Genomic DNA, 20,000 nt, shown 5'->3' with positions numbered 1-20,000 from the left:
ACACCCTCTTCATTTCACTAGGCTGCCTTGGCAGAGAGCAGTTTACCTTTGCTAAGTAACCCTGGACTGATCAATAACACCTCCAGCGGCCTGCTGCAGGCTGTCCACGAAGACCTCAATGGTTCCCTGGATCACATCGACAGCAATGGGAACAGCAGCCCGGGCTGCTCACCTCAGCCGCACATGTAAGTGGGGCTAACAGACTCCAAAAGGGGAAGAACCGATATTCCTATGCTTCTAGTATTTACTAGTCTTCTGAAGTTTTGAATGGTGGATAAGTAAAAAATACAAGTTTAAATGGAGTTAAACTGCACCGTGTTTGTGACACGAAAAAGTGTACCAGAACTGCTTTTAATAAACCTTTTAGATTCTCTCCAGTATCCTATAATGATTGTACTAGCGGTCCTCTACAAATTCTTAGTACTACTAACATTCTCTTGGGAGTATAGCGGTGTCTAAGATGAGTCTCCAGCTTACGGATCATTATCACAGTTTGGTTTGTATGGTCCGATAAGAATATTCATGATGGAACAAGTTGTCATAATTTTTACTACTATTACAGGTCTCTAAACCATTTATGAACTGTAGTCAAGATATTTCCCGTTTTTATAAACCGTAAAATGCAAAGTTTAACTGTTAGACACAGTTTACATAGAAGCTGGTAAAGTGTAACTTTTTGCCTGTCTTATAAATCAGTGTAATTACATATTCAACTTTAATTACTGGTGCGTCTGTATTGGCAAGGTTTATATGTTATATTTTATGCAAGACTACGATTCCTATTAATATTTAGCAGCTAACTATATCATTAATTACTCTAAAATCTTTCCCCTACCATCTTTTTAATGGAGCTGTGAGAGTAGATGTATTAAAAATTGATGTATTGTAGATTTCAGAAATGTGTGTGACACTTGAAAAAATGCCTGGCCTTATTCAATAGGCCAAGCATATCAGCTTCTTGTTTACTAAAAAGTATGGACCCTGCTAGAACTTAGAGTTCAGGAGGAAAAGTTAGAATCTGAATCCAGAACAATCCGTTCAGTTGTTAGAATGAGTTTTAACTTAATGTCTGTACTTCTGAGAGTTAAACATCACATACTTCTAATTTCAGGTTATTGAGGTAAGAACAGTACTTCCTCTCATTTTTATATTTTCCTCCCCTACTTTTGTACTAAATATCTAGTCAGAGGCCTGACAGCGAAATATGGTCTTTCTAGCAGCCTATTTCCATTTGACCTTTCACCGGATATTACTTTTGTTGATTTTTGAGACATCTCATTCTATTTGACATATTAATGTCTTTAAGACCATGTGCCTAATTGCTTTATAGCACTTTTACTCTATCACCTTTGTGAACAACACACGGTGAACATTAATATATTTTATCAGGTTCCAAACCATTACTTTTTCAAAATGGAAAAATTTGTCTTTTGGAAGTGTCTTTAGATGTGTTAAATAATACAAAAGAAGTGATAAAACTGGAAGTAGAGAGAACATATGGATATATGCTCCTAAGAGTAGCGGTGCTCTCACACGAGGCAAGTGAGCAATCCAGCAGAAGTTTCTATATCCCTGCTTTATCCTCTCAGCCATGAGTGGGTAGCTTGAGGCCTTTTACGTTCAGCCATTCTCCTGAGTATGCTGATACTTGCTCCCTGTATCAAATGCTAAAACTATAAAACTTTAAAGAGCAAACAAGAGTTAGATGCTGTTTTCCCCCTTTAAAAAAGACCAATTTCAGAGAAATGAAAGGTATTCCTAATAAAAGTGTTTCAGCTATTAATGCAACTCCTTGCGCTCCTATATGATATACAGGGGTTGTTATGAATGATATATAGAGGGTATGTAGGGAGGTGGTTTTTAAAACATATGTGTCCAGTGATAAGGATATTAAAATAAAAAATGAATGATTCCATACGATAGTTTATTAAACATTGTGTTTTAGAACCCGAAATAATAACTGGGCTAAATTACAGCATTATTAGGTTCCTAGTATTTTTCATTTGCCAATTGCTATTTTCGATTTTTTCATTTTGTTATTTAGTTACACTTTAATTATAAAATACCTCAGAAAAAATAGTGTGTGTAAAACAATATATAAAAATTGTATATTTAATTCCTGATGTGGCGCCACTATGGGCTTAGAAAACTAAGATGTTCTTAGTCAATATATCGTACATTTTATGAATTAGTGCATGTGAAAAATATTTATGTGTTTTTTCCATAGAGAGATAAAAGGAAAGCCTCCCTCGGCTTATTGGAAATAGATTTCAGAAAAGACAAAAATTGGAGGAAGACCAAATCTTGTTTTTTCCTAAATTATATAAATTATAATCATGTTTAATTATCTTGCAGAATACTGAGTCAGCATTCTCTCTTTGAATCTGTTTCTGCTGCGGTCATTAACGTTTTGTATGTTGGATGTCAAATATTATTGATGGAATGTCACTTCAGTATTCTATATCTTCATCTTTATAGAGTTTTAAGATGCTCGGACTTAAAAGGCATTTTATGTACATTATTAGACAAAGGAAAATATTATCTAATTCTCTCCGTCAAAATTTGTCTGCATGTGGGCTTCCCTGGTGGCGCAGTGGGTGAGAGTCTGCCTGCTGACGCAGGGGACACGGGTTCGTTCCCCGGTCCGAGAAGATCCCACATGCCGCGGAGCGGCTGGGCCCGTGAGCCGTGGCCGCTGAGCCTGTGCGTCCGGAGCCTGTGCGTCCGGAGCCTGTGCTCCGCAACGGGAGAGGCCACAACAGTGAGAGGCCCGCGTACCGCAAAAAAAAAAAAAAAAAATTTGTCTGCATATAATTGAATGCACTTCAAAGTACTTTTTGAAAATTAAGCAGAAGTGAAAGAATTTTTTTACATTTCAGTAGCATAGTCATGTGTCCTGAAATGAAATCATGGTACTGGTTCTTGTTGTCATTGTTGTCATTGGTTGAGGGAGGGGAGGGAGTAAGTTAAGCTGATGCAACTGTTAGCAAGAGGCAGAGGGGCCTAGTGGTATTAGTATATGAGCTCTGGTGACAGACTGTGGTGGTTCCAATCCCAGATTTAGCACATAACAGCTGAGTACGATTTATTTGTTTCCTCAGTTTTCTCAGCTGAAAGTGAGGTAAGTCATAATAATATGTACCTCATAGGATTCTTGCAAATAAAACAAGTGCCTGGAATATAATAATTGCTCCCTGTGCCCCTAATAGTGCCGTATTCAGAGTTACTGATTTATATTACCTCTCGTAATACCTCATTATTTCTGTAAAGGAGACCATAAACAATACAAAAATATTTTGCATTTTAATACATTTTTTATAGGCTCTCCATAACTGTATGGTTACTTTCTTTGGGAGTCAGTCCCTTTGCTTTTCCCTCCCACTTCCTCTTATAATTCATGAAGTAAGCAGATCCCTAAGAAGTGAAAGAATGTGAGACAGGAATTTATGGTAGGGAGCATCTTACTCAGACTCAACGAGATAAGAGATTTTTGAGATAAGAAGATGTTATCTGAGGTTGGAGGCAATGAACAATCCAAATAGAATAATATCAACCCAGAACAGGAGCTCACGATATCTGCCTGGAGAACACTGCTATGAGGTTTGACAGGAATGTAGAATATATGAAAGGAGACCAGACTGTTGAATGCTTTAAATGTCAAGCTATGGTGTTTGTTTTGATCAGTATGGAACTTAGTAATGTTATAAGCTTGGGTTTCACATGACCAGAGATGTGCTTTAGGAAGAGTAATCTGAACGTGCACTGAATGAAGCATGCCTGAATGAAACTCAAGTGAGGTAGGATATTCTGGAGTTGGGAGAGACTGGAAGCAGAAGATGAGTCCTTGCAGGATGTAGTATCTGACTTAAGTACAAGACAGCTAGTGGACAGCAAGGAATCCATACAAGAAGTGCTGTGAAGAGAAATACAGAACAAGACAACTGATTGAATGCTGGGGGCAAAGAGGAAAATTAGGAAAAATCATAGCAACTGTAAAAGCCTGTGAAGAGAAATAGAGAGCACAAGAGGATGGGCTCAAGGGGGAAAACGGGGATGAATTCAGTATTATCCTACTTGCTGAATCCGAGAACGTAAATGTCCTTAGATTCAGGAAACAACAAAACGGAAACTGTTTCTTCATTTAGTCTTTTTATTCAACTCCAGAATAGTAAAAGAAGTATTCCTGAGGTTGATAGAAAAGATGTTTTGAAGCTTTGGAAGAGTAGAATAACTATGGTTTAGTGCTTCTTATAAATTGTTTTTAGAGAACAAGAAAGGCCAAATTATCATCCTTATTCTTCATTTTGACAGTCCATATGTAACACTTCCCCGCACTGTGGCTTTCACTCTTAGAGTGCCCTGAATGAAGGCTTTTGCCAAATTAGTGCATTTATGTTGCCTTAACTCTTTGCCTTTCTTCCCTTTCCTTTTTCATTCTCCTCTCTTACATAAATTCTACCTTTCCTTAAGGGCCTCATCCTGTTTTTCCAGGAGGCTTTCCCAAGTAATTTTGCAGTCAGGACCTACATTCTGCTCCACATTTCTGAAGAGCTGACTGCTTATATCATTATCTGGAACTAACGCAGTTGTGTGTGTGTGTGTGTATGTGTGTGTGTGTGTGTTGTCACGCACATGTGTGCTTGCACACGTGCATACTCATTTTGCAATTATCTCTGGCTTAATGGCAGGTCGCTTAAGGACAAAGATGATGTTTTAGACCTATTATAGTATATGAAACCCCTAATACATTATACCATACAAAGTAAGCACTCAATAACCATATGATAATGATTATGAAGAATCAAATGGGAGGTGACAGTTAATGAGAAATGGTTTGACTTCATGAGGTAATCTCTCCAAAAGTACAATCCAGGATTCTCTTAGAACTCTGAAGAAGGGAGAAGAAGAGATTTTTAGGAAGAAGAGATAATGAAATAGAATGCTAGCTAAGAGATCTTTCTAAATATTGGCAGAGTGTGTTTGTGAACTTTTGTTTTTAATTTTAATTATTTAGTTAATATGTGTTTTATAATTGTCCAAAGTTAGGTCAATGGCAAGTGACAGGCCTTCACCGCATTCGTGATTATCCTCCCAGACCTTGTTAAATTTTATTTATCTTGTTGAAGGTGAAATGAAAAAAAAATTATTGCGATTAATACAGTATTAATCAGATGTATGTTCCAGAGGATTTTAGCAGAAAGTAGGACAGGTTGAAGTCAGGTGGAATAATACAGATTTTACCTAATAATTTTTTGAAATTGTTTTGACTCTTTTCGATCAAGTAGATTTCTAAAATTTATTTTCTGCTGCTGTTGTAAGAGATCTAGACCCATCGTGGTCTGAACAAAAGTTAAGAATACTTCCAGTAAGAGTCTAAGTATCATTACAATTTATAATACTCTTCCCTTCTGCACCTCAGCACCAATATTCCCTGATTACCTGACTTTTCAGAGTTTTATAGATTATGGATAAAATTACTTTAGATTCCTATTTTATACCGGTGTTTGCCTCTCATAAAAACTACCTGAAGAGTTAGGATTGATGCTATGTTCAGGTGGAAATAATTTGAACTTACTTTCTTCTCCCATGTGTTAGACTTAAATGAATGAAAAGAGAAGAAAACGTTTGGAGAAGACCTGGAAGGTGAACTCACACTGGTACAATCAATCCATTTCCTGTCTCCTTCCAAACCTGAGGCAAAAGAGAAATTTAATGATGTACCCGCCATATTTAGTTCAAATCAGTTGTTTCTTTTTTATTAAGCAGTTGTTTCTCCTCACTCTCAGTAAGTTGGCTCAGGTTTGCCTTTTCTTTCTCTTATGAAAATGTTAAATGAGGTTCCCATTTTTATATTTTCAAATTTTGTTTCTAGAGATCAAAACGAATGTTCTTCCTGAGCTGGTTTTGTATGGAGGGCTCCACGCACAAAGCCTTCCATTGTCATGCCGTTCCCCTTTCTGATTATTAGAGTCTCCTACTGTTGAGTTTTCAGATCATTTCTTACGTGTCATTCCTGAATCCTCTTAGCCTCCGTGCCATTTCAAAGTTCTACTTGCTAATATTCTATATTAGTTGCAGGTGATTATTTTTTCTGCCTCTTATTAAAGCAAATGTTTGAAGTTTGCAAGTTAATGAACTTCTATATAGAATCAGAATGTTAATATGGCTCATGTAAGACTAGAAAATATATTTGTTGTGTTCTTCGAAGCCAAAACTTTAGGGTAAGGAAATCAAGGTCTGCGGCATCGCACAAAAGGAGTAGTGTAGTGTTATTCCAGGACTACAATGGAGATCACATTAATCTTTTTTATTAACATGTTGAATGCACATTCTACACGCCCCAGAACTTTCTATGCATTGCATGTCCCAGTCAGTCATCCTTACAACATCCTCTGCTTCTTGAGAACCTCAGTTCGTTATACCACTCCAATGATAAACTTCAGCCTCTCCTAGCAATAATACTTTGCAACCAAAGACAGCTAAAAGGGACTGCTAGATGCCCATTTTGTGCAACAGTATTGAAAATCTAATAGAAATTGTGAAGTGTCATGAAACATAATGAAAATGCTCAAGTATATAATATTACCGTTCTTCCTTCTATTCTCTGTGGCTGCCTTAAAATTTAAATTGCTGTTTGTAGGCACATGTAGAATTTGCAGACCCTACACCTTTGGTTGGTGATATTTTATATAAAATCCCTACAGATCTTAGATCTTTCTGTGGACAAAGGCATTTGAAATTGGAGTGGCTCTGTATATCAGAGGAAAGCAGTTGAAAGTGGCTGACAACTTGAACAAGTGGAATGCTCGTTGTTTTCATGCCTGTTAAGCCTGCACTATTTTTTGCTGATATTTTGGATCGTTAAGTTGCATTAAGAAGTGCTCTAAACATAAAAGCATATTTTTGCTTTACATGTCTTCACAGATTTTTTAATTCACAATTTTTCATTTATCTTTAATTTTTTTTTCCCTAACGTTTCTGGGCCTCATAATTTTATTCTGATTTAATTCTATTTTTATTTAACCTCTAAACTTTTTTATTAACTTTGCTAGTTAGCTTTGAGATCTCTTTCCAAAGTGATGGTAGAGAACTTATGACTATGCCAGCTCTTTATTATCTCATCTTTTTTTTTTAAGTGCTACAAGTATGGCTCAGTAGCCGCTGTTCTTTTTTACATTATTCCAGTCCCCGTATGTGGCACTTACAGCTCATTCTAGTTCCTCCTAATAAAAAAGATCCTCCCAGAGATGCAGTGCCTTCAGCTAAAAAGTGCTGTATCCCCACCGTGCCAATAGTGGAAATTTGTGGGTTCCTGTAGGGTTTTAAAGGATTTTTATAGAACTATACAGATGGTATTTAAGTTTTCTGTTATGAATGCCCGCAATTTAGGCAAAGGGTGTCAGAAGACTTTTAGGTGACAGTATTGTAGCCTACTGCTTCTGTTTTATATCTAAAGAAGATACTTTGTTAGAAGGTACATCTTCCTTTGCACTAACACTATTTGAGCCTTAGAGGGTCAAAAAGTAATTGACTGAATTGTTTAAAAATGAATATTGTTATTCAGTATTTTTTCCTTCTAGTACCAGGAGAAAATACCATAGTACCATGTATACCCATATGGTATTTTAACTTCAGCTCTTGACATAGGGCTTAGGGAAGTGGATGTCTATTAGGTGATATGGGTATTTTATGACTAAAGATATTTATTATTTAAAGTTGACGATCACTTCAGAATATTACTTAATGTGAAGATACTTTACATAAGAAATTATATTTTAATATGTGTTAAAATTATATTCATTTTGACTACTTTGGGAGAATTTTAAATTGACCTTTCAAATAAGTACAACAATGTATTTTAAAACTTTGACACCAATAAACACAGTTTAAAACTTGATCTCAGGGTTCCTACATTCCATAAGTAGTTTCTATCATTAGGATAGAATTAAACAATTTATATAAGCAACAGATGACCAAATAATTTCACATAACTAGTGGAAACTGACATTCTTCAGTTTGCTCAACATTATCTTAATCTTTGAGCACTGAAAATGGTATAACATCAGCAAGACATTTAAAAGGCAGGAGCAGAAGTAATCATTGGTCACATAATGTTATCTAACTCTTGATAAATTTACCATTTGCAACACTAAATCTCAGGTCCCTTTTGTTAATTAGCAGGTCAGAGAAAGACATAATCTACTAGATTTAGAATAAAAGATATTGTTTTTACTCCCTATTCCATTCTCGTGCTAAGAACTAACAGCATAGCTAAGCACAGTTCAGGAGGAAACTGAACATTGAGTCAGTCTTATGGTTTAATTTGAGCAAGGGAATAACTCCAGCAGAGCAGCCAGTCTCACAGATTAGAATGACCTAATGACACGAACCATATGTAATCCTGGTGAAGAGCCATCTCTGTCAAGATATCCAAGAAACAGCTTCACCAGGAGCGGGCAGTGAATGGGCAGCATCCCATCAGGGCAGCTTGGCAAAGGAAACAGACAACAGTCCAGAAAAGGTGGGTGAGCCATGTCAGTGAGGGTTGCCCAGAGCCATACTATAGCCCAACTATAGGACTTTGAGGTCCTGATCTTCAAGGAATCAGAACCCTAATTATCAATGAGAAATTAGAGAGAAACTGGAACATATACTTTGTGTGCCATATGCCCATCCTGACATTTCTGACTGAAACTTGGTCCAAGGAACAAGGTAAAAACGATTTTTGGATGAATGGTTCAAAGGAGTTTTGGAGCAGCAGCAAAGCTGACTTAATGGCCAAATGTCAAGATGTAATTTAGATTTTCTTTTATTTCTCTGACCAATAGATTAGAAATATAAAAGTCCTTAGATCTATACCTGAATGTTTATTGAAAGCTACCATTTATGAGACACAAAATGCAATGGTACCAATTGTATCTCAATGGGCAACTGCTTTGATTCTGAGATTGAGCACAGTATATCTGTACTCCTCAATGATCAAAGTAATTACATTTATATTTTCATTTTATTACAGCTGTTCTGATCACATCTATTACTTTTATAAATCAAATGGTAAATCTTAAAGAATTTAATTGTGCTTTTTATAATCGGCACTACAGCAAAACTATGTGAAATCATTTGGGAGTGAGCCTCCAAATCATGTAAAATCCAGTTTCTTTAAACAATGTTGTATAAATTTGAATAAATTATAATATAATGTTGAAGGTAAGGACAAGAAATCTTAGAGAAATTTCATATACATTTATATATATATATATGCATGCGATTTATAATATTAGGTTTCATTAACCTTAATCCACCTTTTTGTTATATTTCTTAGAACTTCTGTTGACTTTAAATAGAACTTTGGAACTCTACCTTGGGGTCAGATCTTTTGAGATGTAGCATAGAATTATAAAATGCATTCTTAAGAATGGCAGTGTGTAGCTTGGAAGAGAAAATGTTATTACAATTATCAGAATATAATATTCCTTTGCAATCAAACGCTTAAATGGCTGCATTTTCTAGAAAGTAGAATACGGGAGTTACAAGATTTATTAAATATATTAGTAGTAAAGTTGTATTCTGACTTCAAGATGAAAAATTAAAATTTATTTGGCTGTTTTCCTTAGCCACAGTGAAAAGGTATGAGAAACTTCGCAGGGCATTTTCTAATTACATTCTGAATAAAGTAAACTAAACAAGGTATATATGGCATGAGGAATCATCACTCCAATTTTTCTATCCTCTTTTAATGGTTGTACATTTCTGAGAGGAGGAATATTTTCCTTTTCATCCAGAAATAAGTAGGATTTTTATCTACTGAACTGGAATAATGGTTCTGGGTACTGTCCTCATGGCAACTATGTGCAAACTCATCCAAATCAAAAGGAAGGTCAGTTCATTCAACATAAGAATGTCTGTGGTAAATGTTAATTTACAAGAGAGAAAACAGTCTTGAAAAACAATAAAATTGGAAAAATATTGAATCATAGTAGTAAAGATCTGTTTTATAATTTCTTAATTGATAAAATAAGAGCTAATTTATCATTTCTAGTTGTTTTTAATTATATGACCTTATTCACTTCTGTACATGAGAATTAAATATTTCTCTAATGTGTGCTTAAATTTGGAATATAAAAATCTAGATTATAGTGAAAGAAATCAGAGTTATCATTTCAAAAGAATAAAATCATAAATAGGATTAATTAAATAATTTCTTAATGACTGTATAAATAACTTCAGTTGTTTAATTACTCACATTAGCCTAAGATCATTTCTCAGTTTAGAAAGTACTTGCAAAATTTTTTCTTTTAAAAGTAAACTTTTCCATTTAAAACTTTAGTTTCATTTTTTAGGTTATTTCTGTGATATGTTAAACTAAAATACTTCCTAAATAAAATATTACTCTAAAAGTTACAAATGTTTAATTTAAGAAATGTGAATTGTTTCTCATTTCAACCTGACTTTGTACAAATGGAGATACCTAAACTTGCAGTTTTTATAAATTTACCATTAAATTCCAAATATAATTATATCATTTCCTTGTACATATACTAGAAGGAAATGAGTAAAATTGAATTTCCACAATCTCCATTTTTCATATGCTTTCTGAATGAGCATGAATTATTTTACCAGTTTCCCTGTGAAACTTCTTTGGAAAAAAAATGACTTTTTAAAAATGTTTTATTTGGGCTTCCCTGGTGGTGCAGTGGTTGAGAGTCCGCCTGCCGACGCAGGGGACACGGGTTCGTGCCCCGGTCCGGGAAGATCCCACATGCCGCGGAGTGGCTGGGCCTGTGAGCCATGGCCGCTGGGCCTGCGAGTCCGGAGCCTGTGCTCCGCAACGGGAAAGGCCGCAACAGTGAGAGGCCCGCGTACTGCAAAAAAAAAAAAAAAAAAAAAAAAAAAATGTTTTATTTGATGCGGCTATAGCTTCCAGGATAGCTACTCAAAAATAACAAACAAAACCAAAAACTGAGCCTCATGAAACTAAATCTTCCATTTTAATAAAGGAGTCTGTGTTTGTATTTTGGAATCCATTTTACATCTCCAAAACAATGATACTTACGTGGTAAGCATGAAGGTTTTGCCATTGGCAAATTTGAACTAATTGAATAAAAATGTATTCAAACACATATGAAATTACAAAGTGCTAATCATACACTTTGATTTTTAAATACTTATAGTAGTTATCATTATTCATTCAACGGCTTTGTGCCAAGTACTAAATAGACATTGTAGACAGTTAAAAGGAAGTCTCATCTTCTCTAAGTATTTCCTTTTAATTAAAAAAATTTTGATGCTGTTTTGTGAGTCAAAACCTATGCAAATCAATGGACAGCCTTAGCCTATAGCAATACTCAGTCTATTCTGATATTTTGTAATGTCATTAATCAACAGTTAAGATATAACAATATATGAGATAAAGAAGAATTTGTATGATTGTAAACATTTTCTTTTAGAGTTAATCAATGTATCCCACGTAGGTTAAAGGTATACAAACTAAATTAAGTAGAAGTATCAAGAAACTTAAAAGTCAAGAACTTTAATAAATCAGTATTGAGTAGGAAATAGATGCGTGGTTTAAGGTCTACGCGTATTTCAGTACGTTCAGTATGTTTCTCAGTGTACTGTATATATAAATTCATTTGACTGGATAAGCCAAATAAAATTATTTTCCATAGTAAAACTGAAGCATGAAGACCTTAATGCTATTTCTGAGGATAGGTTTTTGACTGTTATCTGGGGAGTAACGTTTTTTATATTAATGATCCGCAGTTACTGATAGAAACATGTTATATCCTTCAGGTATGCTAGGGCAATTATTCTTATAGGATTTTTAAGATGTATCATGTATCATATCTCATGTATCATGTTTATTACTCGTTTTCAATAAGTATATGTTATTTAATGTATTTAACTTTCTCTCAGACAACTAGGGTTATCTGAAGAAAGATATAAGGGGGTCTCCTAAAATGAGTAAACCACATAAAAACAATTTTACCTAGTCTTACCTTTGGTCTTGACTTGTAAATGTTTGATTAAATTAACTTTACATTGCCTGAAATCGCCCATATTGTAGAGATGAGCCATTAATTGTAAGTTTTTCTTCACAGCATTTGTTGACATCTATCATAACATTTAAGACTTAAAATTTTTATTAGTATTAAAAAATATTGTATTTATGAAGGACCCAATCAAATTTACATGGTGCCACTGAATTACTGATAAATGATGACACTGTATAACTCTAAGATATTGCTCCCAAATTCCTGTCCAGTCTCATCCTACAGGTATTCCTCTCTAGGCAGATTGCCCATGCCAAGGCAAAAGAATGATCTATTCTCTTGATGATATCTAAATAAAGAAACACCATTGTGATTCTGTAGTCTAACATCTATTGACTTAAACTTGTTTTGAACATCTCAGTTTCAGAGAACTTTATTCATAGTACTTCCTTATTTTAAAGAAAAAAATAGGAACAGTTTATAGGATCTTTTACTTAGTCTTAATTAAGGAGAAAATGAAGACAATTTACATTTCTCTAGAGAATATACAGTGTGATCACAATCAAAAAAGGTAAAGTTTTCCATTATAATTTGACTCTGCTGTAGGATGTTGGCAACAATAACATTTCTTCTGCCTTTCATTGATGCCTTGGGTACTTATAAATTTCACAACTAAAGGAGCAACACATTTCTTTAGGCAACAGATCAGTCTAGTAATGTAGCTAGTCCTCTCTTTGTGTTTTTGGTATATGCCATTATGAGGGTGGGCTGTAACACTGAGCAATTAAACTAGAGCATAAAATCCAACTGCTACTTTGCATTTCCTTCTGGTAGAGGCTTGGCAGGTTGAATGGAGCAGCGATGTTTCATTCATTTAAGTTGAATAAACATTTCTTGAGCACCTATTATGTGCGACATAGTCTGTTGGAAACTGGCAGGGGATCTGTTATCTACAAAGAGGTAGAATTCTAATCGAGGGATGGATATGTACAAAGATAAGGAGAGAGTCCAAGTAAAGGAAGGAAGAGAGTTATAACCAAATTGCAAATTAAGTGTACACATGCACATGAAGAATCATGAAAGTCTTCATGGAGGAGATAGCTTTGAGTTATGCTTAACATGAAATCAATTTTTAGGTTGAACTTTATGAAATTATTGATATTTGACTGGGTTCTTTTTTGCTTACAGAAATAGCAATGTTAATCTTTTTAACCTACATTAAGCAGAGCTGAGGAAAGAGAAGATAGATACAAAGGATTTGAGTGTATGAGCAAAGGTGACTAAGATATAAAGCATGAGTCTCATTCAGAGAATAGATCATTCTTTTGCCTTGGCATGGACAATCTGCCTGGAGAGGAATACCTGTAGGATGAGACTGGATAGGAATTTGGGAACCATAGCTTAGAGTTCATTGATCTCCAAGCTGATGATAGGGTAGGGGCATTGAAAATTCACCAATTATTTGGAGATCCTCAGCAAGACCCTCAAGGGTATATGTTACCTACTTTTAAAAAGACTTACCCTTTTCTTCTTTGCTACTCATCCCTGGGTATACTGTATTTTTTCACTTGAAAAAGTGTCCACACTTTTTTTATGCCATTTCCCCTCAATATTCAGTTTAAAATATATTTTTCTTTAAGATGACTTAAGAACTCAGACTGAAAATTAAAAACAAAATTTCCAGAGATCGAGTATCAGCAGCCTTTATGAACGTGGCCATTGCTTCTGCTAGCAACTTAATCACAATGAGGACTGTAGAGAACTTTGTTTCAAAATCTTCCCATCTTCTACTTTCTGATATCCAAGCATTCCAGGATCTGCTTCCCCTCTTCCTCGAGCGATTAAAATGACAAATATAAAGATTCCTCAAAATTGAATGAGTTATGAAGAGTCATCATCTATTTTAAGTTTTAGAATTTTTGACAGAGATTTAAGCTCTTCTGTCTTCTTGGTAGAGTGTAGAAGGGAACTATTTCACATACATATAAATTTAAAAGCAGTATATACAAAACTTTTTAGTCCACAACCAATACCCTCAATTCTTCACTTCTCTCCACGTTTCTAATCCTGCTACCTTATTCCTGGCCATCATGACCTTATTACACTGTTTTAGTAAACTAGCTGGTTACCTTACCTCCAGTGGCCTACGTTCCATCTACGCTTTGCAAATTAATCCTCCTAAAACTCTTCTGTCTTTTCGCTGCCATGCTCAAAAACCATCAATAGCCCTTCAGCTGGCAGAGAATAAATGTTAAACTCCATAAATGCAACTCAAGGGCACTTCACCATCTGACCTTGTTCTGCTTTATAACATATTTCTTTATCACCATCCCTCCTTTCCCCATGGCCTCTACACACTCTCAGCATTCCTACAACACATATAAAATTCTCTATTTTTCCCATTTCCACTCAGAATGCCCTTTTCCTCAACTCTGCGTAATGAACATTTTCATATATTTCAAAGCCTACGTGAAGTGACAACTTCCTCCGTCATAGATCATTGACTGAATGCATTGCCAGAATTTCTCTCCCATCTTTCGTAACACTTTGTCTGTTATGGTATAGATCACATTCTGCTTGGCATCGAAGTTACTTGTTGTGTATGTCTTACTTCCTCTATTAGACTAATAACTGTATGAGAACAGGAACCATTTTCTGTATCAGCTCCTAGACCAGTAGTTTGCAAATAATGTTTATTGAATTGATATTTTCACTTCTAGCAAGAAGTAATGTTTATCCTTGTAGAAGTATTTCCATTTCAGCTACTGACTTTCAACCTTTCTGTCAGGAAGTATTAACAGACTTTATGTCTCTCCACCACTGAATACTTTCTCTCTAACTATCTAAAGAAGTTCCAAATAGCTTTCTAATTCTCCTAAGTGTAAATTACATCAAATTAGGAGGTTGGCTATTCCTTCTTCAAGCAAGAAATTTAAATCACTGCTTTTCTGTAGTAAATAATAGGTAGTGGACTTGGAATAGTTGAATTGGAAATCTTGTGTTTCATTGACAGAACAATTTTTAAACTGTTCACAATTAATTCCTGGATTCTCGTTTAAATGAATACTCATTATCTACCAAATGGATCATTTGCTTTAAAATCAAAGATGAAGTTACTTCCAAATCCACTTAAAGGAATAGGACATATTTCATCAGGTTTAGAAGAACTACTAAAGTGACTGTCAAGGTAAATATGTCTACCTGCTGTCTCTGCCTTTCTATGCCAGAAGTTTGTACTCTTCTGTGATAACCTAGATGCTTGGTATGTATTAGGTGCCCAGTAAACAAATGAAGTGCTGGATAGATTATCCAATCCAGACTTCATAGACTCCTGCCTTAAGATACGTTACAAATAAGTCTATTTATTATCCTTTATTCAAGATCTCACAGATGAGACAATAAGAAATCAATTATTCCACTAGTTTTTTTTTTCTTTTTGTTCATAAGTTAAGGAAAAAAAAGAACCTAAGTCCTCAGTTTCAATAGTTTCATTCTATTTGCTCAAAGTAGCTTCTACTTTACTTATTATTAAGGGCTCTATTAAGGACTGCAGCTTCATCTGTAAGACACCTCACATCGAAACTGAAAGGAGTCGTGCATAAATTTCAAATCAAGGAGGAAAAATGGCATGAGGAATATCCAAACCATCCACAGTATATCTTCTTCAAACCCAGAAAGAGTTTTATCACCAGGATAGATAGTCAAGAATTTCTCTCGTCTGTCCATCTGAACTTGTTCTTCCTTTACTGTCTTTAATGAATTCCAGTAGGAGTGCAGATGCTTTGGGATTCTGCTTAGAGGCAAATAATGTCTCCCAGCTGTTAACCCCTCCAGTATCACTTAATTGCTATTCCTCTTAGGACACTATGGCTGGCAATTGTGTACATATTTGAGTACATATTTCTCCCATACCAGACTGCAACTTCTTTGATAGATGTTTAAATGCCTCCACAGTGCCTTATATCTAGAGGGTACGCAATAAACGCGTTAAATTAATCATTGGCAATAGGAGATAATGATAATGTTATTGGCTTTTCCTGTCAAAGTGAGATTGATGCTCTTTATGCCATTATGGACACAGGCGACTTGACTCAACCCACAGCATATAAGAACTTTCGGCAGAAAATTTATTGTCTCTCAGGCTTATATATACTGCTATGTCTCTTAAAATTTCCATATTTTAGTCAACTTTGAGTTCATCTATTTAAGGTTTCTCCAGCTGAATATGTATTATCAGACTTTATAAACTTCAGTGTACATAGCACATGTGATGCAGGCCTGGACCATTCAATGCATGTATGTTAATGACTTCACTGACAAGTTATGCTGAGGCCTGGGATGGGATGGCTGAGGAGTGTAAGTGCGGGGGCTCTGCCTACCAAACATTTCAACAATGGTCTTTCTACTTTGAAGTTTACTTTCCTCTGTTGATCTAAAAATGGTCAGAGACAGGACCTGAGATTTTGGCTTAGTGCCGTAGTGTTCAGGAATGTGTTAGTAAATAATTCTTTGCAATAATTATAGTAATATGTTGTGTTATTTTGTCCCTTTTATACCTTAAATGTACTTTTAATGTAGCTAGTCATTACTTTAATAGCCCTAATGCCTGGGATTTGGTATGTGGGGCACTTATATCTTTGTTTTATGACTTTTCTGATATAGTAATAAAAGTCTTAATTTGTAGAAGGGCTAAAATGTTTTTAGAGCTAATTAAGTTCATACATTGTTTAAAAAGCAATCCATGTACTTATACTATAACTTCTTCCAAAAAAGGATTTAAGGTTGTAATTATATCATGAGTGTATCTAACACTGATCACTTATGAGCCAGTCACTGTTCCAAGTGTTTTGCATACACAAAAAATCATTTACTCCTCATAACTACTATGTAAAGTAGGTACTTTATTATCTCTGCCTTATGAATAAAGAAACAGAGGCACAGAGACATTAAGTAACTTCCCCAAGGTCACACAGCTAGGAAGTAAAGGAGCCAGTGTTTAAACCCAAGCATTTTATCCTCAAAGCTCACTGAATTCTTAAACACTATAGTATTAACCACTTATCCACTGCTGCATGACTAAAGGTTATAAATGAGGTGCCTAAATTATTCAAGATTACTTTATGCTACACTAATAAGTTAATCAAAATACTAAATACATAAAAATTATTGTATTAAATTATACCCTGTTAATTAAGAACCTTTATATGATTCAACTGGAGAAGAGGATATGTAAGGAGGAATTGGTGAGCACTGCATAGACAGGGAGTTACTTTAAAGGGTTTCCTTTATTTTATTTGAATTGCCAGAGGAATTTCTTTGGTGAAGGGGAGCATTTTTCCTGGGAGAAAATCTAATTATCCTATAATAGTGTAACACATGGCATCCTGAAGAATTTGGAAAAATGAACACTACAGAGATAGCCCCTTTTTTTCCAGAGATATATTAAATGACCCTCATATCCTATAATGGGAGGATGAAGGGAAAGATACTGCTGATGGCTGCAGAAGAGACTAATTTCCGATTCATTCTACAACCCACCAAAGGCATGTGGTTTCCTTGGGTTTCATTTCCTTTGAATTGGCATACAGGACATGTGAAAACATGGAGCTCTCTGAGATCCAAAAGTGAGAAACCTAATATAAGTGGAGATAATCATGATAGAATTGTATTTTTATTGAAAAGGATTCCACCAAGGTATAGGCATAGGTACTATAACTTTCAAGCAATTTTATTCCCTGGGATGCTTCAACTTCTCTTGCTACATTTTATTTCTTTTTTAGACATTGTATTGGTGGCAATCGGATATTTTTAAGAACTGAGCATTCAATTATTGGCTCTGGTTTTAGTTTATTTTAGTAAATGAGCAGCCTAACACTGTAGCCTTAAGGGAAAATTTCATTTACATCTTTCTCAGGTCCGATACCTTGTTCACAAACTAATTCTGAGTGAAAGGATTCTAAGAACACTTAATTCCAGAGAGAAATTTTCTCTTTTATAGTTGATACAAATGAAACTCTTAATGTCTTGATGGGACATCGTTTATTCAGTTAACACATATTTACTAGGTGCTTGCTGTGGATACAGCTCTCTTGATCTGTGAAGTTCATAGTCTAGTAGGCAAGACACAGTACAGCCACCGCCAGAAAGAGTTCAGTACAGTACATGTGATAAAGGCAACGTGAGATAGCAAGAAAAACCAGGTTCCAAGAAAGATTCCAGAGGCCAGTTGTATACTAGTCCTGGCTCTGCCTGTATTTATCATAACTCTTGGAAAGTTACTAATTTTTTCATCTGTAAAACAGGAGCATTGGATAAAATTATGTTTGATACAGTGTTAGGATTCCAAGATTGTATAGTTTTGGGTAACAGAATGATCCAAAAAAAAAAAAAAAATGCTTTGGAGGGTTGAAGTAGGAGGTCAGTGAAAGCCAGACAGGTCAAACAAACTCTTTAGAAGTAGATAAGATATAACTTGGTCCTTATATGGTAGACAGGATGTGCATAGGTAGAACAGTGAGGAAGGGAATGCCAGGTTCTGTGCACACACAGTGAGTTGAAGAGGAAAGCGCAGACCAAGTCAGCGTGAAAAAATGACTTGGAGTAGGAATCGAACATGATATTTTAAGGGTGATGTTTTGAGTCGGGAGTAGAAGTTATTATTCAGAACTACTGTTGTACACAGGGAGGTTGCAGCCTAACTGTGGAGAATGGCTGAAGAGTTTTGGCTCAATCCTGTCTCATTCCCCTGTGTCTCAGTTCAGATAGATTTTTGTACAAGGCAATGACATAATGAAATAAATTCCTTGTGTATTAAAATTCTCTGAGAAGGTAATGGAACATGCCTTTATAGTGATCCTTTAAACAAGAATTCTATGTGTTTGTATTTTAGAAAGACATCCCATTTGTTATTCCTCTTTATCTGGAACTTGAGACTCTTCCACAGGGTCTTTATTCAAATCAAAATCCAACCCAGAAAAGTAAAACACAAGTGAATCAGATACTCAGACACCCAGCTCCAGCTGAGGGGACAGTGGAAGTGGAACAGGGGATTAGGAAAGAGAGTCAGACTAGGGAGACCTCCTAGGTCTTCTCAGAGCCTTGAGAACATTAAGACAAACCAACTACAAAAGAAGTCAGATCTTTAGCTAAAATTATTAGATGCTCAGAATAATGTTAATTGACTTGAGGTTAATCCCATAGATATCAGCGTATGTCTTGCCAACTATTCAATATCTGTTTAGAAATATTCACCTATTTAAGCTTGAAAGTTTTGAATATTCATAGGTCATTTATGAGACCTAGTTAAAAAAAGATGCTATTATATTAACCTTAGGAGTTTATTCTAATCATTTCCAGTACTTAAGAGTTTGACATTCAGTAAAATGTTCTGAATCCCAGCTTGAACCTGGAAAATCTAAAATTATAAATTCAACTTATAATGATTATTAAATCAAAACATCATTTTTTAATAAAAGTCATTAAATGAATATGAACTTTCACAAGTAATCTTGCTAGAAGATTTCATTTGTATATTTTATAGGGTACTTTGGGAATATTAACATTAGATTTAATAAATGTTTAAAATTCTGGGTATGTCTGCGTGATACCGTAACAACTAGTTGGTTCATCAGTCATTTTACTCAAACTATTGGCTACTTCAATGAAACATTTAATCAAAGTAATTGTTGAGTTCAATTGCTAAATTTTTTTCAATCAGAATCATTGGTTTTGTTTTTAAAATGATCCTTATAAACCAGCTTTTATGATTTCAGGCTTTTATTATCCTGAAATAATCTATGGGTACACACACACACACACACACACACCACGCTTACACATAGGTCCCCCCCACCTCCATGGTACACACAGTTTCCTAGTTGCACATTTCTAATTTTCTAATTGACTCTGTAACCTTTTATTAGGACCAAAGAGTTTATTCATCACATAAAATAGTATCTCCAAATTAGTCATGTGCATATATCAGAAGTCCTACTTTTCTCATTTGTA

General features: G+C 35.0%; 1 protein-coding gene across 3 annotated transcripts in view; it reads left to right on the top strand.

The window, feature by feature from the left end:
* Window positions 1–20,000, top strand: part of FOXP2 (forkhead box P2) — a 528,540-nt gene that overhangs the window by 500,899 nt on the left and 7,641 nt on the right. For all 3 annotated transcript variants that reach the window (XM_060305385.1, XM_060305387.1, XM_060305386.1), the window contains one exon: window positions 22–185. In XM_060305385.1, the coding sequence (XP_060161368.1) occupies window positions 22–185 (164 nt within the window). The remainder of the gene's footprint in view (window positions 1–21; window positions 186–20,000) is intronic.

The sequence above is a fragment of the Globicephala melas genome, chromosome 9 (genome assembly GCF_963455315.2).
Source record: "Globicephala melas chromosome 9, mGloMel1.2, whole genome shotgun sequence".
NCBI classification, from domain to species: Eukaryota; Metazoa; Chordata; class Mammalia; order Artiodactyla; family Delphinidae; genus Globicephala; species Globicephala melas.
Note: the sequence above shows the minus strand (reverse complement) of the source record. Positions and strands in the feature narration are given on the sequence as shown.